A 25,615-nucleotide genomic window follows, 5' to 3' on the forward strand; every position below is an offset into this window, starting at 1 on the left:
ATGGCAAACTCGGGTTACTGAAAGACAAATCACTGAGACCATGGCGGAAAAGCATGAACAGATGGGAATGTTGTTCTCGCATTTGAAAACGACAAAGGCAATATAAAAGATATTGATCAGCTTTACATCTTCTGCCTTTACAAGACTCTAATGCGATTTGAAATTCCATCGATTGGAAATATGAATCGTTGGAACAAAGGTGAAAAAGTTTTATTAATATAATTTAATGTTATATTATTATTTTGGTTAGGTTATAATTAAGTATATATAAAGTGACATTATTGTATTATAGATCCTAATATAATAGTGCCACTTTGCAAATATTTAATTCTGATTTTAATCAAAATAATGATATAATATTAAATGATATTACTATATAATAAAGGTAAGAATTTTTTATTTAATTTTATAATCTTGTATTATTTTTAGCTCATGTAACTTTCCACTTTGAACTTTGTTGTCAAGCTTTAACAATCTTGCCATGGCGACTTTTTGATCAAACTTGATATTCCTGATAACTAGGTCATATGATCATCCCATTTCCGTATGACCTCATTTCGTAATGCTTCCCCTCCTTCTCGAGTATTTATCCTACAACCTTCAAAACAATCTTTCTTGCCAAAAACATCAATTTCATTATTCACAATTTGCTATATAATATCGTTAGGAATTTCATCATAAATAATGACTGATTGAATAACAGTTAAAAATTATTTTCATTTCACATGAACACAACGGCTAAAAGCAATATTCATTTCACATGAACACAACAGCTAAAAACTATATTCATTTCACATGAACACAACGGCTAAAAACTATATTCATTTTCACATGAACACAACAACTAACTTTACTTGAACATGAAAAATTATTCTGGTTCAACGGCTATTTTTAACTAAAGAGAAATTAGGGCAAAAATTGGGATGTAACACTTCAGATTTACTAATTACTAGAGGGTTAATAATAACAATAATCATATACGTCGCCCATATAGGGATGGCATTGGCTCAACATGAAAGGTCAAAGCCACTATCTCTTGGTGCTCATTGTCGAGGATAAAGGACACACTTAGATCTTGTAATCAGGGTGAATGTACCTGGTACCTATTCAGTAAACAAGCAAGCATTGAGTGCAGATGCTAATTATATATAACAGCCAATGCACAAATAAACACATAAACATTTGAAGGAGAATGGGACACTGTTTAGATCTCGCAAACAAATGACTATGATTTTGTTCCCACTTCGTACTAGCACTAACGGGCAATCCTTGCATAGCAGTGGTGCAATACAACATAACAACATTCATTTACACGATATTGCATTTAAATTAAAATGTTTAAATAATCATTTCTAGTCCTTTGAGGATATATAAATTAACTGAAATTAAATGACATTTATCCACAACATAGGCACAATAATCGATAATCCAAATGAATATCTTCCATATACAAATATGATCCATAATCCCAAACTAAAATATAAATAAATCATTTCCCAATTATTCTAAGCATATAACAATGGAAATAAATAGCTAAAAATTTCAAAAGCATCTTGTAAAATCTTGGATAGTCATCCTGAAGAAACATCAATAACCTCAAATGTAAAATATACCAGATAACATCATAAGGCACCATCATTTGGATATGGTCAAAATACTACTAACAACATGATCAAATATATAAGCCAACGCTGCTGCAGGAACTAGAATCAGGTGCAGTAGTCCAATGCATCACACATTGCAACCATTGTTCATATCCTAAGGGTACTCACGGCATAACATTGTGATACCATACAAATCTAGGTTAACATTGGCACATACCTTAGTGAAACCATCGAATACATAATAAGTCTCATAAGTCAGGCATAAAACATAATTAGTAAACTGATACAACACAATAAATCAGATCACCCCAAGGGTGTAGACCACTCATGGGTCCCAACATGATCACTCAAAAAGAAAGAACATCAAGATCACATCGAGCAGGATGGCATACAAAAAGCAAGTGGGAGAGGCGCTACATGCAGTGTGGGCATGACATTGAACTTGTTAATATTGGGGAAGTCTAATTAGCATTTTTTGTGAAGCGGACTATCCTCTAAAGTACTATAAGAACAAGTGCATGAAACACTGGCAGCTGCCCAAGGGAAGAGATTAGTTGATGCAAGATTAACTCACAATAATTGTTATCAAGTATATTTAAACCTTCTCATTTACATCGTGAATCCTTTTGCAACTTAGTTGTGGCATGTTTATGTCTGTCGCAATTTAATAAGAATTCATCATTCCTGGTGTGGATATTACATATAGATTAATAATTGTCTTCTTAGACCCTTAGAGCCTTGGACCTTTAATTTGTCTTCTATTGGACATTAATAAATTTATCTTATCTTTATCCATTCTTGTTCATCTGTTGCTTTTTATAGCCTCTCTTTTTGTTAGATGGGAGCATCAAGTAATGAGACTACACACAGGCATTACTTGATGGCATAATGATGATGATTGTTCCCCAGATGCGATATGAGATATCCAAGAATTACAAAGATTAATAACAGCACCTGTGAAAGATAGTGTTCATGCTTCTAGATAAAACAAACAGCATAACTTCAATATAATGCAATTTGATGCCATTCGGGAAGTATTTTTGGGAATGAGATTTGTTGAAATAGTCTTGGGTTTATTGCATCTGATAAGATTGGAAGTTTTTTGCAGGTAAGGTTTAACATATTCATCTGTTACAAAGAATAATTAGCATGTGAAAATGCAAATTTGGCTCTTTACATAAATTATAGTGAAAATTTTATTAATTTTTGAGACATGGAGGCAACTGACATCTATTGCAATTGCCAAATTTGCAAGATTATGCCATTCTTCTACCATGTAGCTTTAGTATTTACATTGTATTTGAGAAAGCTCTAGAAAGATGATCATTTCTAGTATATATTTTCCATGCAGCTTTGCAGTGGGTTCAAGAAGATACTATCACTCTTTTTACCACTGATGGGCTTGTGCAAATTGGAGGTTCTGTAGTGCCCCGACGCATTAATAGTTCTCAAGTATGTATTTATATTTTCTCTGATTATTTGAGTGGAAGTTTCAGTCCAAAGCCATTAGAATATGACAGTTTTTTGGGCTGTTCCTCATTCTAGAATGATTATATGATGTCTCATTTCTTGGGATGGGGTCTCCAAAATTGAAAATGTTTGTTATTGTGGCCTTTTCATACTGCATCATATATATGCACAAACTTTTGTATCTTGACCTTTTTGAAGATTCGTTTGTATATTCTATAGAATAATCAAGGGAGATTGAGAGCTTCAAATAAACAGCAGCGATTTCAGGAAGAGGACTACATGGATCCCAGTCAAGGCCTTTGTCTAGGTGCCATCTTTGACATTGCAGCAACAAATGTGAGTCATTAAGGAATCTGTGCACATTTTATTTGTGGAGGAATATGTTGTAAGGTTCTATTAGTAATCATTCTAAACTCATTGCAAATTTCAAATGTGTTCTAGGGATTGGACTTAGGGCGCAGATTCTGCATATTTGGGTTTTGCCGTTCCATTGAAATGCTGAGTGATGTGGTGGAAGACACAGTTTTGGAGCAGGGCGGAGAGGTATGTTCTAACATACATTTTGTTTCTGAGGCTACAGTAACATATGGATTGTGGGGATTGAAAAGATTATTGGTTAGTTGGAGTAGAGGAAAATTTTGCCACATTTTTCCTTGACAATGTAACTTGATGGGTATGCTTCTTTTTCAATGGTAAAGGGAAAAATATTAGAACTGGATTTGTACACATACACATCATAAAATGCTAATTAGTTGACTTCATATGAGAAAAAATCAGATTGGTTTGAAGTTGGCAGTATTAAAAATTCTTATTATAATTAAACTGCCAAGTGTATCAGGTACAATTCAGGAAATCCAAGCTTCCTCATATTCCTTATTATCTACTGATGGGTATGGCTTGACCTCAGGCCTTGACCGTGTTAATCATAAAATTCAAATGATGTTATTAGGTTTGACCGTGTTAATCATAAACCTCAAATGATGTTATTAGGCTTGACCTTGTTAATCGTAAAACTCAAATGATGTTATTAGGCTTGACAGTGTTAATTATAAAACTCCAATGATGTTATTATTACTGTAACCATTGATTACCAAAGAACTAAGACAAAAGTATATGTGATTCTAATAATAGATGCAAATTATGCATGGAAAAAAAGAAACTCCCTTATTGGGCAACAAGGTCAAATGAAATAAAGATATCCCTGTCTAAAATATCAGATTAGTATTGATTCCAGTAAATGGGCAATGGACATGGCTTAGTTTTCCCTCCCTTAACTCAATTTGGATATTTCATAATGCATTGTGCTCTTTGTAATGATCCCGTGTCCTACATCTACTCTGAAATGATCTTTTTCTGTACACTACAGGAAAACTCACGTGATGGTGTAAGGGCTGTACGGTGGGCTGGAAAGTGGTACGGACCTGAGAAGATACTGTATGGTTACCTAGGGAATAGAGCTGTTCGATACCTAGAGTACGGTGGAGCAAGAGGAAGGATGTTCGTATGGTGGTATGGAGGGGCTGTACGGTTTAGCAAGGGAGGCCACAAGGATGAGATAGGGAGGCCGTACAGATGGGGGATGGGAAGCTGTATGGTGGGGAGGTAAGATGTAAACAAGGCCATACGTTAGAGGAAAATAGAGCTCTACAAATGAAAACACCTAGTAGTATGGATGAACAGATGGGTAGGATTGTGATACTTCAAGCTGTGGGGGCATGCTGGAGGGAACACTTAGTCATGCAATCATAAACTTATAGATTCGATGTTAGCCGATAAAACCAAACAAGAATAGAGATTGAACACGTATAACCTTTAATGAATATTTGCCACCAGATGGTGCTCCGATTTGCCATATCCGAGCAAAGTATTACAGGTGACGGAATAGGGTGAGGGTTGAATCCCACTGAAACCAAAAATAGCCAAGTAGGGAAGGTCTTCCACTTCCGAAATGGCAAACAACAGAGAATCCCAATAGGAATTCGCAGTACAAAGAAATAATCCAAATTGCATACCTAATGACTACCTATAAGCCGTGCTTAAATACCCATCGGGGAAAACTTTCTGAGGGTGTACAAAGATAGCTAACAGCGACATGAACTATGGGAACAAAACAAAATGGGTCCGAGATATATTAACTCAATTGGCCCATTAACAATAGTTTGAATAATAATCTATTTTATGATGGGGATATTACACTCTTCCGCTTGATGAAAAGATATCTCTATCTGAGACGTGAGGAAGAAAATATTGGGGCATACTTGCACATCTTATAAGGTCTCTTTGTCAGGCATCCCATTCACTTGTTTTTTCCTACTTCTAGGAGATATTGTATAACTGGCCTTCTTTAGTTACCCACTTTGTGTAGCTTGGGTTCCTTAGGGTGCTAATACATTTTTTAGCTTTACCATGATCTATCTACCAAGTTTAGAGAGAGGTTTTTGTTTTTTGCGATATTGATAGATGGTATTTAATGAATAAAACAATATGTGAACTTGATCAATTCAAATTTCATTCTATGGAAAACTGACATAACAAACATCTCTATCTTTAGTTTGACTTGGTTTCTAGTATATATTGCTTGTTGATTTTATGTTAATGAGTAGGGTAGGCATGATATGGAAAATTACTCTAGTAATATGAAGGTCCTCACTCTGGATAGGATTTCAGCTTGAACCATTGGGACCTTTCCTTCTCTTGGTCGTTGAGAGCACCTAACCTTTTCATCCCGTTCTTCAATTGCTTATGTTATAAAGCAAGTTTGCTTCACAGAGCATCAGTGAGATAGTTTTGCTTAGCAGGAGGTTTCTAGTTGATGCAATTGTGCAAGTAAGGCTTCAGCACTGATTTTCCTTTCATAAAAAATGTCAAGATTAATTTGCACTTTTAATGTCTTTTGATTTTCAGATGACAAGCTTATAGTATCCTTTGGCTTTGCCACATGGTTGAACTATAAAATCAAGGAACTAAATGGAAACAGTGGTATAGGTGCTTTTGTAGGGTTCTAACTTATTTGGAGAATTCACTGTCTTTATGTCACTTGTAAGTGTACTCTTCCAACCTGTATGAGCATACAAACAACACCAGATTTTGTTCGGATACCAGTGCTTTGGGCCTAAGTGCCCATGTGGTGGAGCATAGGACTGCATACCAAATGAGCTATGAGAGTTGTGATCATGCGATAATGTGTCAAGTCAGCAGATAAGTATTACTCATTCACACATGGGAACATATCATGAAAATCTTTTCTGTTTGATCCAAATGCATATGATGCATATGATGAATCCAATGTACAATGATTAGACTCACGAAAAGAACAAGTACTCTGGTTATGTAAAAGGATGATCTAAGTTGCCGATTTAGGTTCCGGTTCAGGTATTGATACGGGGTTCGGGTAGGTGGGTATGACAATTTTTTCTCCCTTGCAGGTTCGGACTCGTCCATACATGTATGCATGTACGTATGTTAAAACATCAAAGTTACAAATACAAAAGAAGAATGATACTCATAAATTCATAATGGCCGATAAAGTTATAAATTAATTAATTGTATTACTAATATAGTTTTAGATTACATGCATTGGCAATTGACATCAACATGAACATGACAAACAAACATAACTATTGGCTGGCTTTTACAAATCTATCAACAGTCATGTCCTTAGATCTACGAATAAAAAAAAATCAATCCCTGATCTTCAAACGAATCGAAGTAGATTTCTGTTCACTACTGTCATAAACCAAGGGCATTACATAGAACAATTTTGACTTGAATAACATTACCAAGCTGTTGCAAGACAGTATCTAATGTTGATAGAAAAAACATTCTGATGAACAAATCAGAAATACATGCATAAACTGACCTACCGCCCTGGGCTACTTCCTACATGCCCAGGTTCACTGTAGGTCGGTCTTTCACAGAAGGACCCACAGAGAACCCGTGAAGTACCCCGGAAGGACCAGTACCAAAACTGTACCAGTACCAGACCCAGGCCTGAATAGAAGAATCTGGTAACTGAGAGGACCATTAAGTTACAGGTTAGTTTAACTTCCACTAACAGTCCTTGGCTGTGAATTCAAATTTTGTTCTAGCATTCTGCCTTGATAGTTGTTGATGTAAGCAACAAAGGCAGAAGTTGTGTGAATGTTGTAAATGAAAAATGCACAAGGTAGTTGTGTGGCTAGATGGTGTGCATGTGGGTAGAAAACTTGCACTCAGATCAGATGCAATCTTTAATGATTTGGAAACTACTCTCGTAAGGATTTGGACTCTACGATTGTAGACCAAGCACTCTTCTAAGCGATAGTTTGGTCATGGTTTTATTTCATAGTTATGTGGTTAGCCCCAGATTTTGTTGTGAGGGGGAACCACCTCATTTAGGAGTATCAATTATGTTTATGTGTATGCTTTTAAGTTTTAACAGACTAACCAAAATTTGCTGGCAAATTGCTGTTTGGGGGGGGGGCGATTTTCCCATGATTTCTTGCTTCTTGTCCTTCAAACATGTTATTTTCTCACAATTTTTTTACCATCTACCTCTATGGGAATGGTTTAACTTGACTCTGAAGCATTATTATCTAAAAGAATTTAAGAATTTGGAAAAGCCACAAAGAGAAAGTACTCGCTGTAGAGAAAGCTTTTTAATACATCCCGTGTAAGAATTGAGGGACATGTCACTCTTTTGTTATGTATTTTGATAGCACATTCCTTGCTGCACCAAACTAATTAGAGAAGAATGATGATCACCTTCTGTTTGTAATTGTTAGTGATTTCAAGACATTTTTTAATTAAAAATTCTAATCATTTACAAATGTACTCATATGAGGATCAACATTAACACCAGTAAAAGATCTTACGAGCACAACTAAAAGACTAATACCAGTTCCTTTCAAGAGATCACATTAGAAACCATGTATGGAGACTTAGAATCACAACTTAGAAATCAACTTATTTAGAAACCATCTCCACACTAGAAGCCAACTATGGAAGATCATGAGTCACAACTTAGAATTCTATAGTAGATGTACCTTGGGGATTTGAACTTGGGTCTTCAGATTGAGAACTCAATGCTTTAACCATATAAGCTCAAGCCTTTGGACAGTATCTATACTTATGTTTTCACTTGCGTATCCAAATAATAATATTGATACCCACTTGCATGTCAAATTAATTGTAATGAACTTAATAATGATGTTTCTTCCATACCAAGAAAGTATTATTCTCACACCTAGCTAGATTTCTATTTAATAGTCCATAGAAGCAGATATTATATCTTGGAGAATATCAGACTTCGGACTGAATTACGATATGTTCAGAAAAAACGTGAAAACATTTTTGAAAAAATCTTCAGTTGTTTTAAATTTTCTCAACTGAGAACTTCCAAACATTTTTTGGGTTCTCCCAATATTATTTGATAGCCTTCAGTTTCTTCTCTGTAAAGGCTGTAATCTATGATTATTTTGCTCATTTTGACTTTAACAAAACAAACTGACTTTTAGGGTTCCTAGTGCCAAATGATTTTGACATGTTTAGGATGGCCAAGATATTTGATGAACTACATTGTAATGATATCAGGCATGAGTAGATTGTTGAGGCTTCATGTCATGTGCCCTCTTTAGTCTGACTAGTAGAGTTATGTGAGTTAGCCTATCATGGGGGTCTCGTAGACTAGCAGTTGTGGATAGAGACTCATACAGGATATTCAATGACCAAACATGACTTTATAGGCAATTGGGAGCCAGTTGGGTGCAGTTTCTTGATTTTAGGGGTATCCCTACATTTTAGGAGGATGTGGCAGTTACCAAATCTGAGATTCCATGGGACCATTCCATGGTTTCAGGTTCAGGGTGACAGGGAGTGTTCCCTAGTTTCTAGGAGCATCCCTAGATTATAGGGTAGGGATTGCCAGTTGACCCATCTTGTTCTGGTATCAGTCACAGATAGGTGACATGGTCAGTTTTATGTTTATTTGGTTGGTTTGGGGTTTCAGAGGCAAAATAGGGAATATTTTAATATATTTAAATATTTCCTAAGTTAGCATTTAAATAATTTATAATAAAGCTATTTATATAGCCATTTTGGAGTAATAAGAGGAATATGGCTTTGTTTGATCAGATGTGTTCTTGTGTTATAGCTAATTGGAAAGGTCTTGAATTATTATGAATTATTTTCACTATTCAGAGACTTATTGGTGCTATGAGTTATGACATTTTAATAAAGTAATGTTTTTCCTATAGCCCGAACGCCTTTATTTGGGAAAATGTTATTATATTATAAAGTGCAAGGTGTAATTCTCATTTAGGGTTCAATTTACACTTGGGAGGAGTTATAAGGAGATGAAGACCTAATTGTTCATTATCTTTTGGCATTTTGAAACTTATGAATTGTGAAATTGCTCTGGAAGGGCTATTTTGTGGCTTAGGACAAAACCCTCAAGTCTCGACTGTTGGGACGCAAACCTCAGCAAGTCTTGATGATTGGAGTTGTATTTCATTGCATTCAGATTGACAGAGAAGGTGGTCGATTTATCTTGGCATTATCATTTGAGTGGAGTAGGGCACTTGCAGCTAGGCGACACTTTTGGCTCACGTGGGGGTTGGAGGTGGTCTTTTCTTCATCATTGGACGCCATAGCTTCCCTTTGGCATTGGACGGTTCATTGCAGCAATTTATTTAGTATTGAATCATTCTCAAAGCATCTCCTTGTAGCTGGTGTTGATCCCTGTTTAAGACAATATTGTATATTGGTAGTGATCTCTTTGAAGTTAATATATCAGGTTGTTGGTTTGCGTATGTGCTATTTCAGAATTCAGTAATGATAGTATTTGTAGCATATGTTTACATTTCTTAAGTGCTATTTATTTTCTATTTGTTATGCAATTATTTTATTTCCGAAAAACCCCAAAGAACTGAAAAAACAAGGAAAAGAAAAAAGAAATCAGAATTCAGCTAAGATCATTTAGTGGTAACAAATGCTAGTCATAGATTTATATTTTGAAACAAAAGGTAATTTCTATGGTCACTGAAATTGGGAATCTTTCAATGGTATTAGAGCCTTGATCTTGCCAGCCTGTGAATTTTATTGACACTTCTATGCATCTGGGAAGAGATGAGATAAACAAATTTTACACATGTAGGAGAGCTCAACTCGAGCAAGGGTTTGGAATTGAACAAGAAACTATTATGGTAGATGAACATAGAGGTGCCAGACAGAACCAAATGGAGGAGGAAGAGAGGGAAGTAATGCGAACTCTCGTCACTACACAGTCAAAAATAGTTCAGACCTTGGAAAGGTTATAGGGTACCTTGGAACAAATGGAGTTGGATAGACAAGGAGGCAGGCATGAGAGACAAGGGTGGAGCAAATCAATTTCAGTCGCAAGAAGTCAGCATAGTCATAGATCCCACACATCAGTTGGGAGCTCCCTTCATTCCAACAGACAGGCACACCCTCGTACACAAGTTAGGGATAGACCCCTACTTCTGTGGTTTGTACCAGGTGAGCGGCCAACACAGGTAGAGCCTCTCGAGGTGGGATTCTAGGATTCAGTTATGGAAGCCACGAATGAGTGGAGAGCCCTGCCTCCGGAGGTTAGGGACGCTTTTCTTCTTGCCCAGTATTGTGCACAACAGAGAGATGCTGCCAAGTTTAGAGGAGACAGGGGCCATAGGCCACAGTGGAACAATGACCTTAATAGAGCTATTGGGAAGATCACATTGGCAATATATGATGGTACTAGTGGTACAAGTGCATGAGCTTGGATGCACAAGCTAGATATCTATCTTTGAGGCCCATGCTTGAGCGTGATGCTATTTAGTTTGCAGTCTTGCATTTAGAGGGGGTTTTCCTATGACTGGTGGCACCATGGATTGGTCACCTAGGATCACACCATGGTTCACTCCTATGTAGAGTTCACTGAGTGTCTCATTACCCTGTTTGACCGTAAGGACACAAAACTCTACTATAGGGAGTTGACACATCTTAGACAAACTGGACATGTAGAGGCATATGTTAATTAGTTCCAGCGTATTGTAGTTATGGTACCTGATATGCCTTAGAAGCGGGGTGTGATGTTATTTATTGAAGGACTGCAGAATAGGCTTAAGGGATTGGTACGTGCTTATAAGCCGACCACTCTCAAGGATGCCATCGATGTGATATTGAGACTGGACACCACCTCTACTTCTTATCAGATGGATAAGAAGTCATTCAGAGACTCACAACCTCCACAGAAGGCCAATACCTCACAGAATAGAGGTGGACCATCAACTAGACCTCCCAAGATGAAACAGGAGATGAGGAATGATTTGAGAAGGAGGAAGCTATGCTTCTCCTATAAGGAGCCATGGGAGCCCGGACACCATTGCCTTGGTAAAGACAAAGTTCATTTGATTGAGGTGACATTAGAGATGGGAGATGAGGAGATTTCTGACATTGATATTGAGGATAGTCTAGAGGAAATTGAGTAGGAGCATTCACAGTTGGAGTTAGACACTTCTGAGTCCTTGGTGTCAGTTAAGGTGACTATGGCTACTCTATCCAGTTATCCTAGATTTCACGCATTTTGTTTGAAAAGAACACTTCAAGGCCAGTGGGTTATGAGCTTGGTAGACATGGGCACTACACAACTTCATTGATATGAAATTAGTGGATAGGCGTGGCTTGTAGTATGAGGTGTTTGTTGGTTTTGGGGTGAAGGTTATAGATGGTGTAGTGTTGACTGTACTAGGAGTATTCCTTAGCTTAGCATTCAGATGGGGGATTATACCTTGATAGATGATTTCTATGTACTCCCACTGGAGGATTATGATGTGGTTTTGGGCATGCAGTGGTTACAGGGTATTGGATGGTACATTATTGACCATTGTCGTATGCAGTTAGAGTTCTTTTTTGGAGGGAAGAAGACTATCTTGAGGATAACATCAGATGGTGGACCTAGGGAGGTGTCTTTTAGCAAGGTGGAGACTATCATTAGACATGATGACGTGATTTGGGCTGCACATTATCATGTGAAGTCCAAGATACCTACACTTTAGGATGACAGGGCATTTCATGTTGATATATAGTCAATGATGGATCGGCATGGTCAGGTGTTTGGTGATATACCCTCGGATGTACCTCCTGATAGAGGATTTGAGCATGTGATAGAGATGGAGGATGAAGCTAAGCCAATAATCAGCAGTCCATATCATCATCCTAGAGTATACAAGGATGAGATTGAGAGGACCATTCATGAGTTGTTAGACATGGCGTTCATTTGCCCTGGCTCTAGTCCTTTCGCTTCTTCTGTGGTATTGGTTAAAAAGAAGGATGAGACTCTGTGGATGTGTATAAATTATAGGGCCTTGAACAAGAAGACGATAAAAAATAGATATCCCAGTACACGCATTGATGAGTTGTTGGATGAGCTTCATGGAGCTGTCTACTTCTCTAAGATTGATCTTCGTTTAGGCTATCATCATATATGTGTGCGGGATGAGGATGTACATAAGACTGCATTCCATTGTCACTATGGGCATTATGAGTTCTTGGTGATGCCTTTTGGTCTCACGAATGCATCGACCACTTTCCAGTCCTGTATGGACCATATCTTCAGCAAGCAGTTGAGGAAACCGGTTCTAGTATTTTTCGATGATACCTTGATTTACCTGGGAGGATCATCTCAGACACCTAGAGGAGGTACTTAGCATCATGGAGAGTCGGTCTCTATTTGCTAAGCTATCCAAATGTGAGTTTGGACTCATTGAGATTTTATATTTGGGCCATGTGATCAGGACTGATGGAGTGAAGGTGCATGAGGAGAAAATCTAGGCAATTCGGGATTGGCCCTATCCTAGGAACAATACTGAGATACGTGGATTCCTTGAGTTATGTGCATATTATCAAAGGTTTGTAAGGGGATTCTCTCAGTTAGTAGCACCCTTGACATATCTCACGAAGAAGGGAGCCTTCAGATGGATAGAGCAGGCACAGGGAGTCTTTGACAAACTCAAGGAGGTTATGAGCACCGGTTTTAACACTCCATGATCTCTTGCAGCCTTTTGTACTTGAGTGTGATACTTTAGGTGAGGGTATAGGGGCTGTTTTGATGCAAAACATACATCCCAATGCCTACGAGAGTAGGAAGCTGTGTGATAATGAGAGGTTGTATTCTACTTATGATAAGGAAATGTTGGCTATTATGCATGCATTAGTCAAATTCAGACAGTATCTTGTTGGCAACAAATTTGTGGTAAGAACTGATCACAATGGTCTAAAATATTTCCTTGATCAAAAAGAGCTTAATGATCATCAACAAAAGTGGGTAAGCAAGATTCAAGCCTATGATTTTGACATAGAATTTATTAAGGGGAAGAAGAATACTGTTGCTGATGAACTTTCTAGGAAACCTTCACTTGCTGCCCTATGTTCATTGAGTGAGATTTCAGTAGATTGGAAGGCTCAACTTTTAGTTGAGTATTCCAAAAATCAGCATGCTTGTGAGATCATGGATGGATTGGTATAGGATAATAAATACAGGTTGATTGATGATGTCATCTACTACAAAAACAAAGTCTACCTTGTTCCTGAATCATAATTAAAGGGATAGATTTTGCATGCTCTCCATGATACTCCTACAATAGGGCACCCGGGTTACGGTAAGACATATAAAGCGGTACAGAAAAGATTCTCTTGGAAGGGTCTCAAGGATGATGTCTTACGCCATGTTTGTGAATGCATGACTTGCCAACAGAACAAGACAGAGCATGCTTTCCTGGCTGGTTTTTTGCAGCCCTTGTCTATACCGGAATATAAGTGGACAAGAATCTTTATGGACTTCATTACAAGTCTTCCTTGAGTACAGGGGAAGGATTGTATTTACGTTGTGGTAGACAAGTTGACTAAATATGCCCACTTCTTTCCGAGTGCAGTTGATTTCACAACATCCCAAATAGATGAGCTATTCTTCAGGGTGGTGTTCAGACTCCATGGTCTCCCTAAGACCATAGTGAGTTACAGGGACAGTAGATTCTTGAGTTCCTTTCGGCAGGAACTTTTTAGGCTACAATAGAGTTGACACCTAGTACCAGCTATCACCCTCAAACGGATGGGTAGACGGAGATAGTAATAAGTGGATTGAGGGTTATCTGCTGTAACAAACAGATTTTCATAACAAAATAAAGGAGATTTAAAAAGAGTTTTCCTCAACTATTTATTGAAACAAAATATCTTGAATTCCTTTTCATGAGACATTAACTGATTTTAACTACTAATGATTAACTGAGATAACAAAGCCAACTGAAATAATTGTAATAACGTACAATTGAAATAATTGTAATCATGATTAACTGAAATAACGATCACCCGAAATAACTATAATAATGATCAATTGAAATAACTGTAATAATGATCCACTGAAATAACTGTAATAATGATCAATTGGAATAACTATAATAACAATCAACTGAAATAACGATTTACTATTTTTCCTTGCATACAAGTAAAGTAAATGCATAACATGAAATAGAAAGAGGAACATACAAGAAGTAATTGGTGAGTCTTTAATTAGTTGTGCAAGCCTCAGCTTTCGATAAGAGGAGAAACATTGATGTGGGCTTAACCTCCCAACCTCGGACCATTTAAATCTCGACACAATCTATTGAATAGAAAGACCCTCTCTACCCTGGGATTAGGCTTGGGATACTTTTACTCTAGCCACCTGAGCATTCCAGTGTTTAGAATGTCCGCACAGTTAAGGACGGACATGTCTGAATAACTGACACAGCTGATATCAAGTGATCATAGATGGAAAACATGCCTTTAACAACTTTAGCCAAGGTTTTTAGATGGGGTCCAATGACCCGATCATCACCGCTCGACTTGACAACAGGGGAACAATAAGTATGTACATGCATGAGCTATTAAATGATTTTTCTTTTTCAAATAATTTATAATTGTTATGTCACGTCTGATTTTTATTCTTTGTTAATGCAGATTTCTATCTCACCTCTTCACCTCTTCCTTGGCTATACCTCCGAGTGAGTCTCAGGTGTTTGAATCTCAGAGCAACCAGCTCTTTCTATTGATCCTCAACTGATATAAAAATATTATATTTTTCCAGCATATCACATTTCTGTGAGTTGAGAAATATAACTTTAAGACTTGCAGAATAAACACCATTTGATTCTGACATTCAATGGTAGAATAAAGATATATCATGTCATGGATACTTGGTCTTGACTCATCATAAGAAGTTCTGTCCTAAAGAGGAACTAATCGATGATATTAAACAAAGATGACTTACGGCTTATTCTGGAACTATATCTTATTACTGTAATTTCAAAAAAATTGTAGTAGTATCTAGTAAAAACATATTGTAATCATTGGGATATGGGGCAACCACATAACTTGGTAAAATTCAGAAAGTAATCGAGTCTTGACTGGACGCTATCAATCAGCTCCTTGACAGAAAGAACTTTGGAAGGAATCACGTACTTAAGGAAAATATAAATGAAAGGAAAGTTATTGTGGTAGAAATGTTATGTAGGGAAAGAATGAAAAGAAAATTTCAGAGGGATCCATCGTAAGAAATACGGTAGAGGTATATCGTGAGGAATGAGACTCTATGGTCTCTCACGACTTTCATAATTTAAAGTATTCGAAAAAACTTTTGGCTTCCAAGAAGTTGTAACTTATAAAGAAAGGACTTGGCTTCTTGAATGCCAATATAATATGCCAAATGTACATTTTGGTTTCTAGCAAATAAATTGAATAAATATGGACAAAGATTTGAAGGTTATAAATCAAGGATAATTTACAATATATTTATCTACTTGCACGTAGATGTATTTATGAGTTGGCACCATATTATATATTTTACCTAAGGTTTTATCTATTATTATGTATATCTAAATACATGCTTTATTTGGAAGATTATTTTATTTTCTTTTACATGTATTTAAAGTACATATTAGATAAAATCTTGTATAAAAATAATATTATGGTGTCACCTTTATTTCTATATCTATGTGTGCGTACATAAATATACATTATAATGATGTGGTGAAAAAGTCAATCAAAAGCCATTTGAGGTACCATTATTTTTAATTAATTTAAAATAACTAATATTTTAAATGTTTATTTAATAGCTCATGCGTGTACATCGATTGTATCATGATGTTCAAGTTGCTAAGTCATTACCAAGACAGTAAAAAGTCATATCTGTTAACCCGATAATTGGACTAAATTAGTATCCCATTCCATTAATCCCATTTAGCAATGCTTCTCCTCTTCATCTTCTCCTTCAACCACCCAGGCAACATTTTTTACGATAATAACAAGTTCCATGATGAATCTATAATAACATTTAATGTAGATAAGGAATTTAATTATTAACCATAATTCCGAAATCAAACAATTGCTAATCATTACATGACAAACAATGGATAACGACCATCATCATTAAACAGTTAACATAATGAATACAACAGATATATTTAACTACCCTTTTCACATGATTATGAAAGAAAATCCATTCAATTCAACAACTACAAATAAATTTAAATTAGGTCAAAATTTGGGATGTACATACCCTCCCCTTAAGTTTTTCATCGTCCCCGATGAATGTCACAACAAAACTTAAAATTAATATCTATTTAGACCATTACTTTAATGAAAAGAACTAAAAAAGTAAAATTTCAGGGTCTAGCCCTGGAGAAAAGATGAGGGTATTTTTGGAAAATTTCATGATAATCTTCCCAAGTAGCATTATCCTCTGCATACTGATCCCATTGGACCTTGCATTGAGTTACATCTCGATTTCCTAAGCATAACTGATGCACCTTGAGTATTCTGAGTGGTTCTATTTCCACCAACCCTGGTTCTCATACCTGTAATAGGTTCCAATCAATTAATGATCATGTTGAGTGATGTATTTCTATAAGGTATGACACATGAAAGACGTCATGGATCCTTGCAAGAGCTGGTGGTAGGGCAATTCTGTAGGCTATTGGGTTCATAATTTCCAATACTTCAAAGGGTCCCACATACCTTGGGGCCAACTTGGCATTCTTACCAAACTTGATGGTACTCTTCTGAGATTTTACTCTTAACAACACCTTTTCTCCCACTGAGAATTCTCTAGGTGTTCTTTTCCTATCTGCATAACTTTTCTGTTTATCATTAACTTCTTTCAAACTTTGATGAATTTGGATTACCTGTTCTTCCATTTCCTGAAGCATTTTGGGTCCAACAATAATTCTATCCTCCAACCGATTCCAGCTCACAGGGTTTCTACATTTGTTACCATATAGAGCCTCAAAGGGGGCCATTTTAATGGTGGATTGATACGAATTGTTATAAGCAAATTCTATCAAGGGTAAATACGTTTCCTACTGGTATTGCCACTCCATACAATAAACTCTTAAAAGATCTTCTTAAACCTGGTTTACTCTTTTTGTTTGACCATCAGTCTCGGGATGATAAGCTGAGTTGATGTTTAACTTAGTATCTAATGCCGAAATTAATGTTTGCCAAAATTTGGAAGTTATCTTAGAATTCCTATTTGAGATAATAATCTTTGGAACTCCATGTAGTCTGAAAATCTCCTTGATGAATTTATGAGTGATTTCTGGTGCTCCATCGGTTAGATTTCCTGGTATAAAATGAGCAACTTTAGTCAATCTATCTACTACTACTAGAATGGTGTTGTGTCTATTCTGTGTTATAGGTAACCCTTGTACAAAATCCATAGAAATTATCTACCATTTCCATTCTGGTATCTCGTTTGGGTGTAAAAGATCAACTAGATAATGATGTTCTACCTTTACTCTTTGGCATTCCAGGCATTCTGTACAAATTCTGTTATTTCCCTTTTCATTCCTTTCCAAAAATATAGAGGTTTTATATCGGACAACATTTTAGTCACTTCAGGGTGTCCTGAATATGGAGTTGAGTGGGATTCTTCTAGAACCATTCTTCGAAGTTCAGTTTTGTTGGGTATATAAATCCTGTCATGATATCTTAACAATCCATCCTCCTCTATTCTAAATTCTGAATACCTAGGATCTTGTGGCTCTCTGATGAGAGCTTGAATGATCTCTGCATAAAATTCATCATGCTCCAGATATTGTGGAATCAGATCTTTTAATATGAAATTTACAATAGCCATTGCGGAAATGTGTCTCCTACTTAAGGCATTTGCCACTTTGTTTTCCTTACCCTTGATGTAATTAATCTCAAACTCATAGTCTACTAGAAATTCAAGCTACCTCCTTTGTCTAGCATTAAGGTTGGGTTGGGTAAAAATGTATTTTAGGTCGTCGTGGTCGGATCGAAGATCAAAAAGTTTCCCAATCAAGTAATGTCTCCACATTTGGAGGGCATGTACTACAACTGCTAATTCCAGATCATGAGGGGCGTAATTCTGCTTGTAATTCTTTAACTTCCTTGACTTGTATGCATTTACCTGCTCATCTTGCATTAGTACTCCTCCAACTCCTTCCCTTGATGCATCCGTTATGACTACAAATTTCTTTTGTTGTTCAGGTACTCTTAGTATGGGTGCAGTAGTTAACTTTTCTTTCAAACATTCAAAAGGTGATTGATATTTTTCAGTCCATACAAACTTCCTTCCCTTTCTTTGGAGTGATGTGATGGAATAAGCTATCTTGTAAAATCTTTTGACAAACTTCTTATAGCACTCTGCCAATCCCATGAAACTTCTAACTTTTGTCACATTTTTAGGTATAGGCCATTGCTTAATTGCCCTTATTTTTGACGGATCTACAGTTATTCCCTGAGCTGATATAGTATGTCCTAAATACTGAATTTCCTTTTGATAGAAAGCGCACTTAGACAATTTTTTGTATAATTTATGTTCAGTTAGTCTTTGCAAAACCTTTTCTAGATGCTCTTGATGCTCCTCATTTTTTGAATAAATTAGGATATCATCTATAAAAACCAGTACAAATTTATCTAAACAATCTTGAAATATGCTATTCATCAAATTCATAAAAGTTGCTGGCGCATTGGTTAACCTGAAAGGTAACACTGTGAATTCATAATGCCCATACCTAGTTCTGAATGCGGTTTTGTGAATATCTTCATCCTTAATACGAAGCTAGTGATATCCTGATCTCAAATCAATCTTTGAAAATACTGTAATGCCTTTCATTTGATCAAAGAGGTCGTCAATTCTAGGAAGTGGGTATCAGTTCTTGATGGTAACCTTATTGAGCATTCTGTAATCTATGCATAATCTCATAGTTCCACCCTTCTTCCTAACAAACAATACTGAGGCTTCCCATGGCGAAACATTGGGCCGGATCAGTTTCTTATTTAGCATATCTTGAAACTGTAATTTCAACTCCAATAATTCTGTGGTTGTCATCCTGTAAGGGGCTCGGGAAATTGGTTTTGCTCTTGATGTTAATTCTATAGTGAAGTTAAAAACTCGAGATGGAGGTAACCTAGGAAGTTCTTCAAGAAATACATCCTGATATTTCTTTACATAAGGGTACTTCTTTTCGAAGGTATCGTTCAAATTTTTCTTCATTTCATGCGGCGCATCCCTCAAATCTTCAATCCTTACTGCAAAGATCTCACAACCTTTTCTTCCACATTTCTTAAGTTACATGGCGGATATCTGTTTTGACTTAAGTTCATGTATAACCCCGTTATGTTTATTGGTTTGCCTTGGTCATCCAAACAATTTACAATTTTAGCAAGATAGTCAACCTTGGCCTTATGCTCTTTGAGCCAATTAATGCCTATAATAATGTCGTAAGACCCAAGTGGTGCCACATATAAATTCAATTCAATAGAAAAATTTGGAAAATCAACCTGAGCCTCAAACAGACACTACTCTACCTTAGCCCTTGAGTGGTTTGCATACTCAACTGTCTATGGTTTTGCCATAAAACTAGATCTCTTTGGAAACCTACTTAATAATTTAGGTGATATAAAACATTCAGAAGCTCCAGTATCGATTAAGATGGTAACAGGGTTCCCGTAAATCTTACCCGGAGTTTTGATCAGGCCTAGCTGTTGTTCTGCTTATTGATTGTCAAGGGCTATGTGGATCCTTTGCTGATAAACATGCTACTGTTGTGGGAGGGGTGGTTAGTGTGGCTGATTGGCATTAGTCTTAACAAGGCATTTATTAGCATAATGATCTCCTTCACAAGTGAAGCATCTTGAAGGTGGCCCCTTCTTTTCACTGCCCTTATTATTCTTATCTGTATTGAAATTACTTTTGAAATCCTTGATTCCATTCCCTTTTGTTTCTAGCTTGTTAAATTTATAATCCTTAAACTGTTTCTTTTGAGATCCAGTATCTGTACTTTCAGTATTCCATTTTGTTTTTCTTTTATTATTCCGGATGGAATCATCTCTCTTGATTTTATATTCTTGTCGGACAACCTTTTTTAGAGCTTCTTCCATGGTTCAAGGAGTGAGAACATCAATTGCCCCTCCTATTCTATTATTCAGTCCCATGATGAATTTTCTCACCTTCAGGTTCCTGTCTTGTTGGTATGGTGGTACATACTTTAGTAATCGGGTGAATTTCTCCCAGTACTTATGTACGGTCATATCTCTTTGCTTAAGATTTTGGAAATCCAACAGCTTTTGGTCTTAAAAGGTTTGGGGTAACCAACGGTTCCTCAAAATGGTTAAATTTTTTTTTCCAGGTAATCTTAATAGTTTTAATGTTTAGTTCAACTTTGGTGTTTCCCCACCATGTAGCAGCTTCTCCAGTAAAGTGATATATTCCCCAAATTGCTTTTGAGGTTTCTGAAAAGTTCATAATTTCAAAGTACTGTTCTATTTCGGTTAACTAGGCCTCTACATCCTTTCCGGATTCAGAACTAGCAAATTTGGGTGGTTTGATCTTAATATCTACGGATAGGTCACTCACTATTTTTTTGTTTCTTTTGTTTTTCTGTTTGGGTGGGTGAAGCTTGAGAGGTTTTCTTGTTGTGTTCAGAGACTCTGTTTCTGTTCTGGGAGGAGGCGAGGATTGCATTTCCTCTTGATTTTGCCCCATCTGGGCTGCCATCTCATTCATTCTTTTTTTCATATTATCCAACTTTAGTTGCGTTTCTTGCAAAATCTGAAGTAATAAATCAATGGATGATTGTGGGTTATTTTCATGAACCATGTCATGACTTGCGACATTCTCATCGATGCTCATCTTGTTTGTTTACTGGTTTAACTTGGAAATTTGCAAGATTCTTATGTCAATTTGTTGTATATATATATATATATATATATATTTTTTTTTTGAAAGCATGCCTTCAACAATTAAAAGAGATTGCGAGTGGATATAACACATGAATAAACAAATTAATCTAATCAACTTTAATACTTCTATGCTACATTTGCAACAGCCTTTATTTACAAAAAATTCCTCTTTTGAGGATGTTTATATTATGGAATCTAAATTTTGTTTCTTAGCATTCAGTTCTGTTTCAGATTTGTACATATCTTGCACCATCCAAGATCTATGGAAGTGCATAAGAGAATTGTTCTGACTAGCATTCCGGTTCTGAATTACTTTGTTTCTATATGCTGCTTTACTAGGAGTCCACCTTACTCTTTCCTTCATTCGTTGCAAAGCCTATTTTAGGTTACATTGTCTTGAGGCATGGAACAAGTGTAATTGAAGTTTGGCATGTTCTTAATCAGGTACAAAAAAATGGGATGTCTTGCCTTCTTGCGAGGTGTTTTACGTACTTGCATCCTGTATGTTTATTCTAAGAGTTTTCAAATTTACTAGAAAGTAGTGTGCCTTAGGCTCAGTGTCGAACCTAGCGCTCTGATACCATATGTAACAAACGGATTTTCATAACAAAATAAAGGAGATCTAGAAAGAGTTTTCCTCAACTATTTATTGAAACAAAATATCTTGAATTCCTTTTCATGAGACATTAATTGATTTTAACTGCTAACGATTAACTAAGATAACAAAACCAACTGAAATAACGTTCAACTAAAATAATTGTAATAATGATTAACTAAAATAATTGTAATAATGATCAACTAAAATAACTGTAATAACGATCAATTGAAATAACTGTAATAACGATCAACTGAAATAACTATAATAATGATCAACTGAAATAACTATAATAACGATCAACTAAAATAACTGAAATAACGATTTACTATTTTTCCTTGGATACAATTAAAGTAAATGCACAACATGAAATAGAAAGAGGAACATACGAAAAGTATCTGGTGAGTCTTTAATTGGTTGTGCAAGTCTCAACTTTTGGTAAGAGGAGAAGCATTGACTTAGGCTTAACCTCCCAACCTCGGACCATATTCATCTCCACACAATCTATTGAATAGAAAGACCTTCCGTACCCCAGGATCAGGCTTGGGATACTTCTAGTCTAGCCATCTGAGCATTCCGGTGTTTAGAATGTCCGCACAGTTATGGACGGACATGTCTGAATAACTGGCATTACCGACATCAAGTGATTATAGATGGCAAACATGCCTTTAACGACCTTGGCCAAAGTTTTTAGATGGGTTCAATGACCCGATCACCACCGTTCGACTTGACAACAAGGGAATAATAAGTATGAATATGCATGAGCTATTAAATGATTTTTCTTTTTCAAATAATTTAGAATTGTTATGTCATGTCTGATTTTTATTCCTTGTTAATGCAAATTTCTATCTCACCTCTTCACCTCTTCCTTGCCTATACAGCTGGGTGAGTCCTAGGTGTTTGGATCTTAGAGAAACTAGCTCTTTCTGTTGATCCTCAACTGATATAAGAATATTATATGTTTCCAGCATATCACATTTCTATGATTTGAGAAACATAAATTTAAGACTTGTAGAATAAATAACATTTGATTATGATATTCAACAGTAGAATAAAGATATGATATCATGTCATGGATACTTGGTCTTGACTCATCATAAGAAGTTCTGTTCTAAAGAAGAACTAATCGATGATATTAAACAAAGATGACTTACGGCTTATTCTGGAACTGTATCTCACTGCTGTAATTTCAAAAAAATTCCAATAGTATCTAGTAAAAACATATTGTAATCTTTGGGATATGGGGGCAACCACATAACTTGGTAAAATTTGGAAAGTAATTGAGTCTTGACTAGATGCTATCAATCAGCTCCTTTACAGAAAGAACTCTGGACATAGTCACGTACTTTAGCAAGAAAAATATAAATGAAAGGAAAGTTATCGTAGCAAAAATGTTATGCAGGGAAAGCATGAAAAGAAAATTTCAGAGGGATCCACTGTAAGAAATGCTGCAGAGGTATATCGTAAGAAATGACTCTATGGTCTCTCATGGCTTTCATAATTTAAAGAAGTATTCGAAAAACCTTTTGGCTTCCAAGAAGTTGTAACTTATAAAGAAAGGACTTGGCTTCTTGAACGCCAATGTGATATGCCAAATGTGCATTTCAGTTTCTAGCAAGAAATTGAATAAATATGGAAAAAGATTTGAAGGTTATAAATCAAGGATAATTTACAATATATTTATCTACTTGCACGTAGATGTATTTATGATTTGGCACCATATTATATATTTTACCGAAGGTCGTATCTATTATTATGTATATCTAAATACATGCTTTATTTGGAAGATTGTTTTATCTTCTTGTAGATATATTTAAATGTACGTATTAGATAAAATTTTGTATAAAAATAATATTATGGTGCCACCTTTATTTATATATCTATGTGCATGTACATAAATATACATTATAATGATGTGGTGAAAAAATCAATCGAAAGCCATTTGAGGTACGCATTATTTTTAATTAATAAAAAATAACTAATATTTTAAATGTTTATTTAATTGCTAATGCGTGTCCATCAATTGTATCTTGATGTTCAAGTCACTAGGTCCTTACCAAGACTGTTAAAGGTTACCCGTTAACTCGATAATTGGACTAAACTAGTATCCCATTCCGTTGATCCCGTTTAGCAATGCTTTCCCCTTCATCTTCTCTTGCAACCACCCATGCAACATTTTCCACATTAATAACAAGTTCCATGATAAATCCATAATAACATTTAATGTAGATAAGGAATTTAATTATTAACCATAAATTTGAAATCAAGCAACTGCTAATCATCACATGACAAACAATGGATAACGACCATCATCATTAAATAGTTAGCATAATGAATACAACGGATATATTTAACTACCCTTTTCACATGATCATGAAAGAAAACCATTCAATTCAACGACTATAAATAAATTTAAATTAGGTCAAAATCTGGGATGTAACATCTGTGTAGCTATGTGTCGGGGCAGCAGAAGGCATGGGTGCGTTGTTTGCATCTGGTTGAGTATTTTTATTATACTACGCTCCACATGTCCATTGATATGTCTCCTTTTAGAGCTCTTTATGACTACAATGCATTATCATTTGTTGATCTTGCTTTGAGTGATGATAGAGTTCCTTTGGCACAGGATTGGTTACAAGAGAACCAAGATATCATGAGTTCTCTGAGGGAGAACTTATAGCATGCAGAGAATCAATAGAAGATGTATGTTGATTGGCATAGGACCAAGAGGGTATTTGAGGTGGATGACATGGTTTTCCTATGCTTATAGCCCTACCGACAGAGCACCCTTAAAGGGGGAGGAGCTGAGAAGCTCAAACCTCATTTTTATGGACCTTACAAAGTTCTCAGGCGAGTTGGAGAGGTTTCTTATGAGGTTGAGTTTCCACCTGATGGTAGGATTCATAATGTGTTCCACGTATAATGCTTGAAGAAGGCACTGGGGCAACATATTATAGCATCACCCGATTTACCTCCTTTGGATGAGGAAGGTAAGTTGACTTTGGTTCCTGAGGAGATTCTTGAGGTGAGGGAACGACAACTGAGAAGCATGGTGATTCGGGAGTATTTGGTACATTGGAGAGGTCTACCCATAGAGGATACCATTTGGGAGGGTGAATCCATTTTGCAGCACCCAACATTGCAAGTGCTTGTGGGCAAGCATCTCTGAGAAGGGAGGACTGTCATGCCCCCTCTTTAGTCTGACTAGCAGAGTTATGTGAGTTAGCCTATCATGGGGGTCTCGTAGGCTAGCAATTGTGGATAGAGACTCATACAGGATATTTTGTGAGCGGGCTTGACTTTATAGGCAGTTGGGAGTCAATTGTTTGTAGTTCCTTGATTATAGTGGGTACCTCTACATTTGAGGAGGATGTGGTACTTTACAGATGTGAGGCTCCACGGGACCATTCCATGGTTTCAGTTTCAGGATGCCAGGGTGCATTCCCTGGTTTCTAGGAGCATCCCTAGATTATAGGGAAGGGATTACCAATTGACCCATCTCGTCCAGTATTAGTCACAGACAGGTGACATGGTCAGTTTCATATTTATTTGGTTGGTTTGGGCTTTCAGAGGCAAAATGAAGAATATTTAAATATATTTAAATATTTCTTAAGCATTTAAATAATTTATAATAAGGCTATTTATATAGCCATTTCAGAGTAATAAGGGGAATATGGCTTCGTTTGATCAAATGTGCCTATGTTATAGCTCGTTGGAAAGGTCTTGA

General features: G+C 36.2%; 1 protein-coding gene across 2 annotated transcripts in view; it reads left to right on the forward strand.

Moving 5' to 3' along the window:
* LOC149543254 (D-tagatose-1,6-bisphosphate aldolase subunit) overlaps window positions 1–25,615 on the forward strand; it is a 52,069-nt gene that overhangs the window by 21,766 nt on the left and 4,688 nt on the right. The window contains exons 2-4 of one of the 2 annotated variants that reach the window (XM_089798102.1): window positions 2,956–3,056; window positions 3,294–3,410; window positions 3,516–3,617. In XM_089798102.1, coding sequence (XP_089654228.1) covers window positions 2,956–3,056; window positions 3,294–3,410; window positions 3,516–3,617 — 320 coding nt within the window. Of the gene's footprint in view, window positions 1–2,937; window positions 3,057–3,293; window positions 3,411–3,515; window positions 3,618–25,615 lie in introns of both variants that reach the window. The other variant, XM_089798101.1, reaches the window with a different exon arrangement.

The sequence above is a fragment of the Cupressus sempervirens genome, chromosome 8 (assembly GCF_028749045.1).
Source record: "Cupressus sempervirens isolate cs-2001-9-10 chromosome 8, ASM2874904v1, whole genome shotgun sequence".
Lineage (NCBI taxonomy): Eukaryota > Viridiplantae > Streptophyta > Pinopsida > Cupressales > Cupressaceae > Cupressus > Cupressus sempervirens.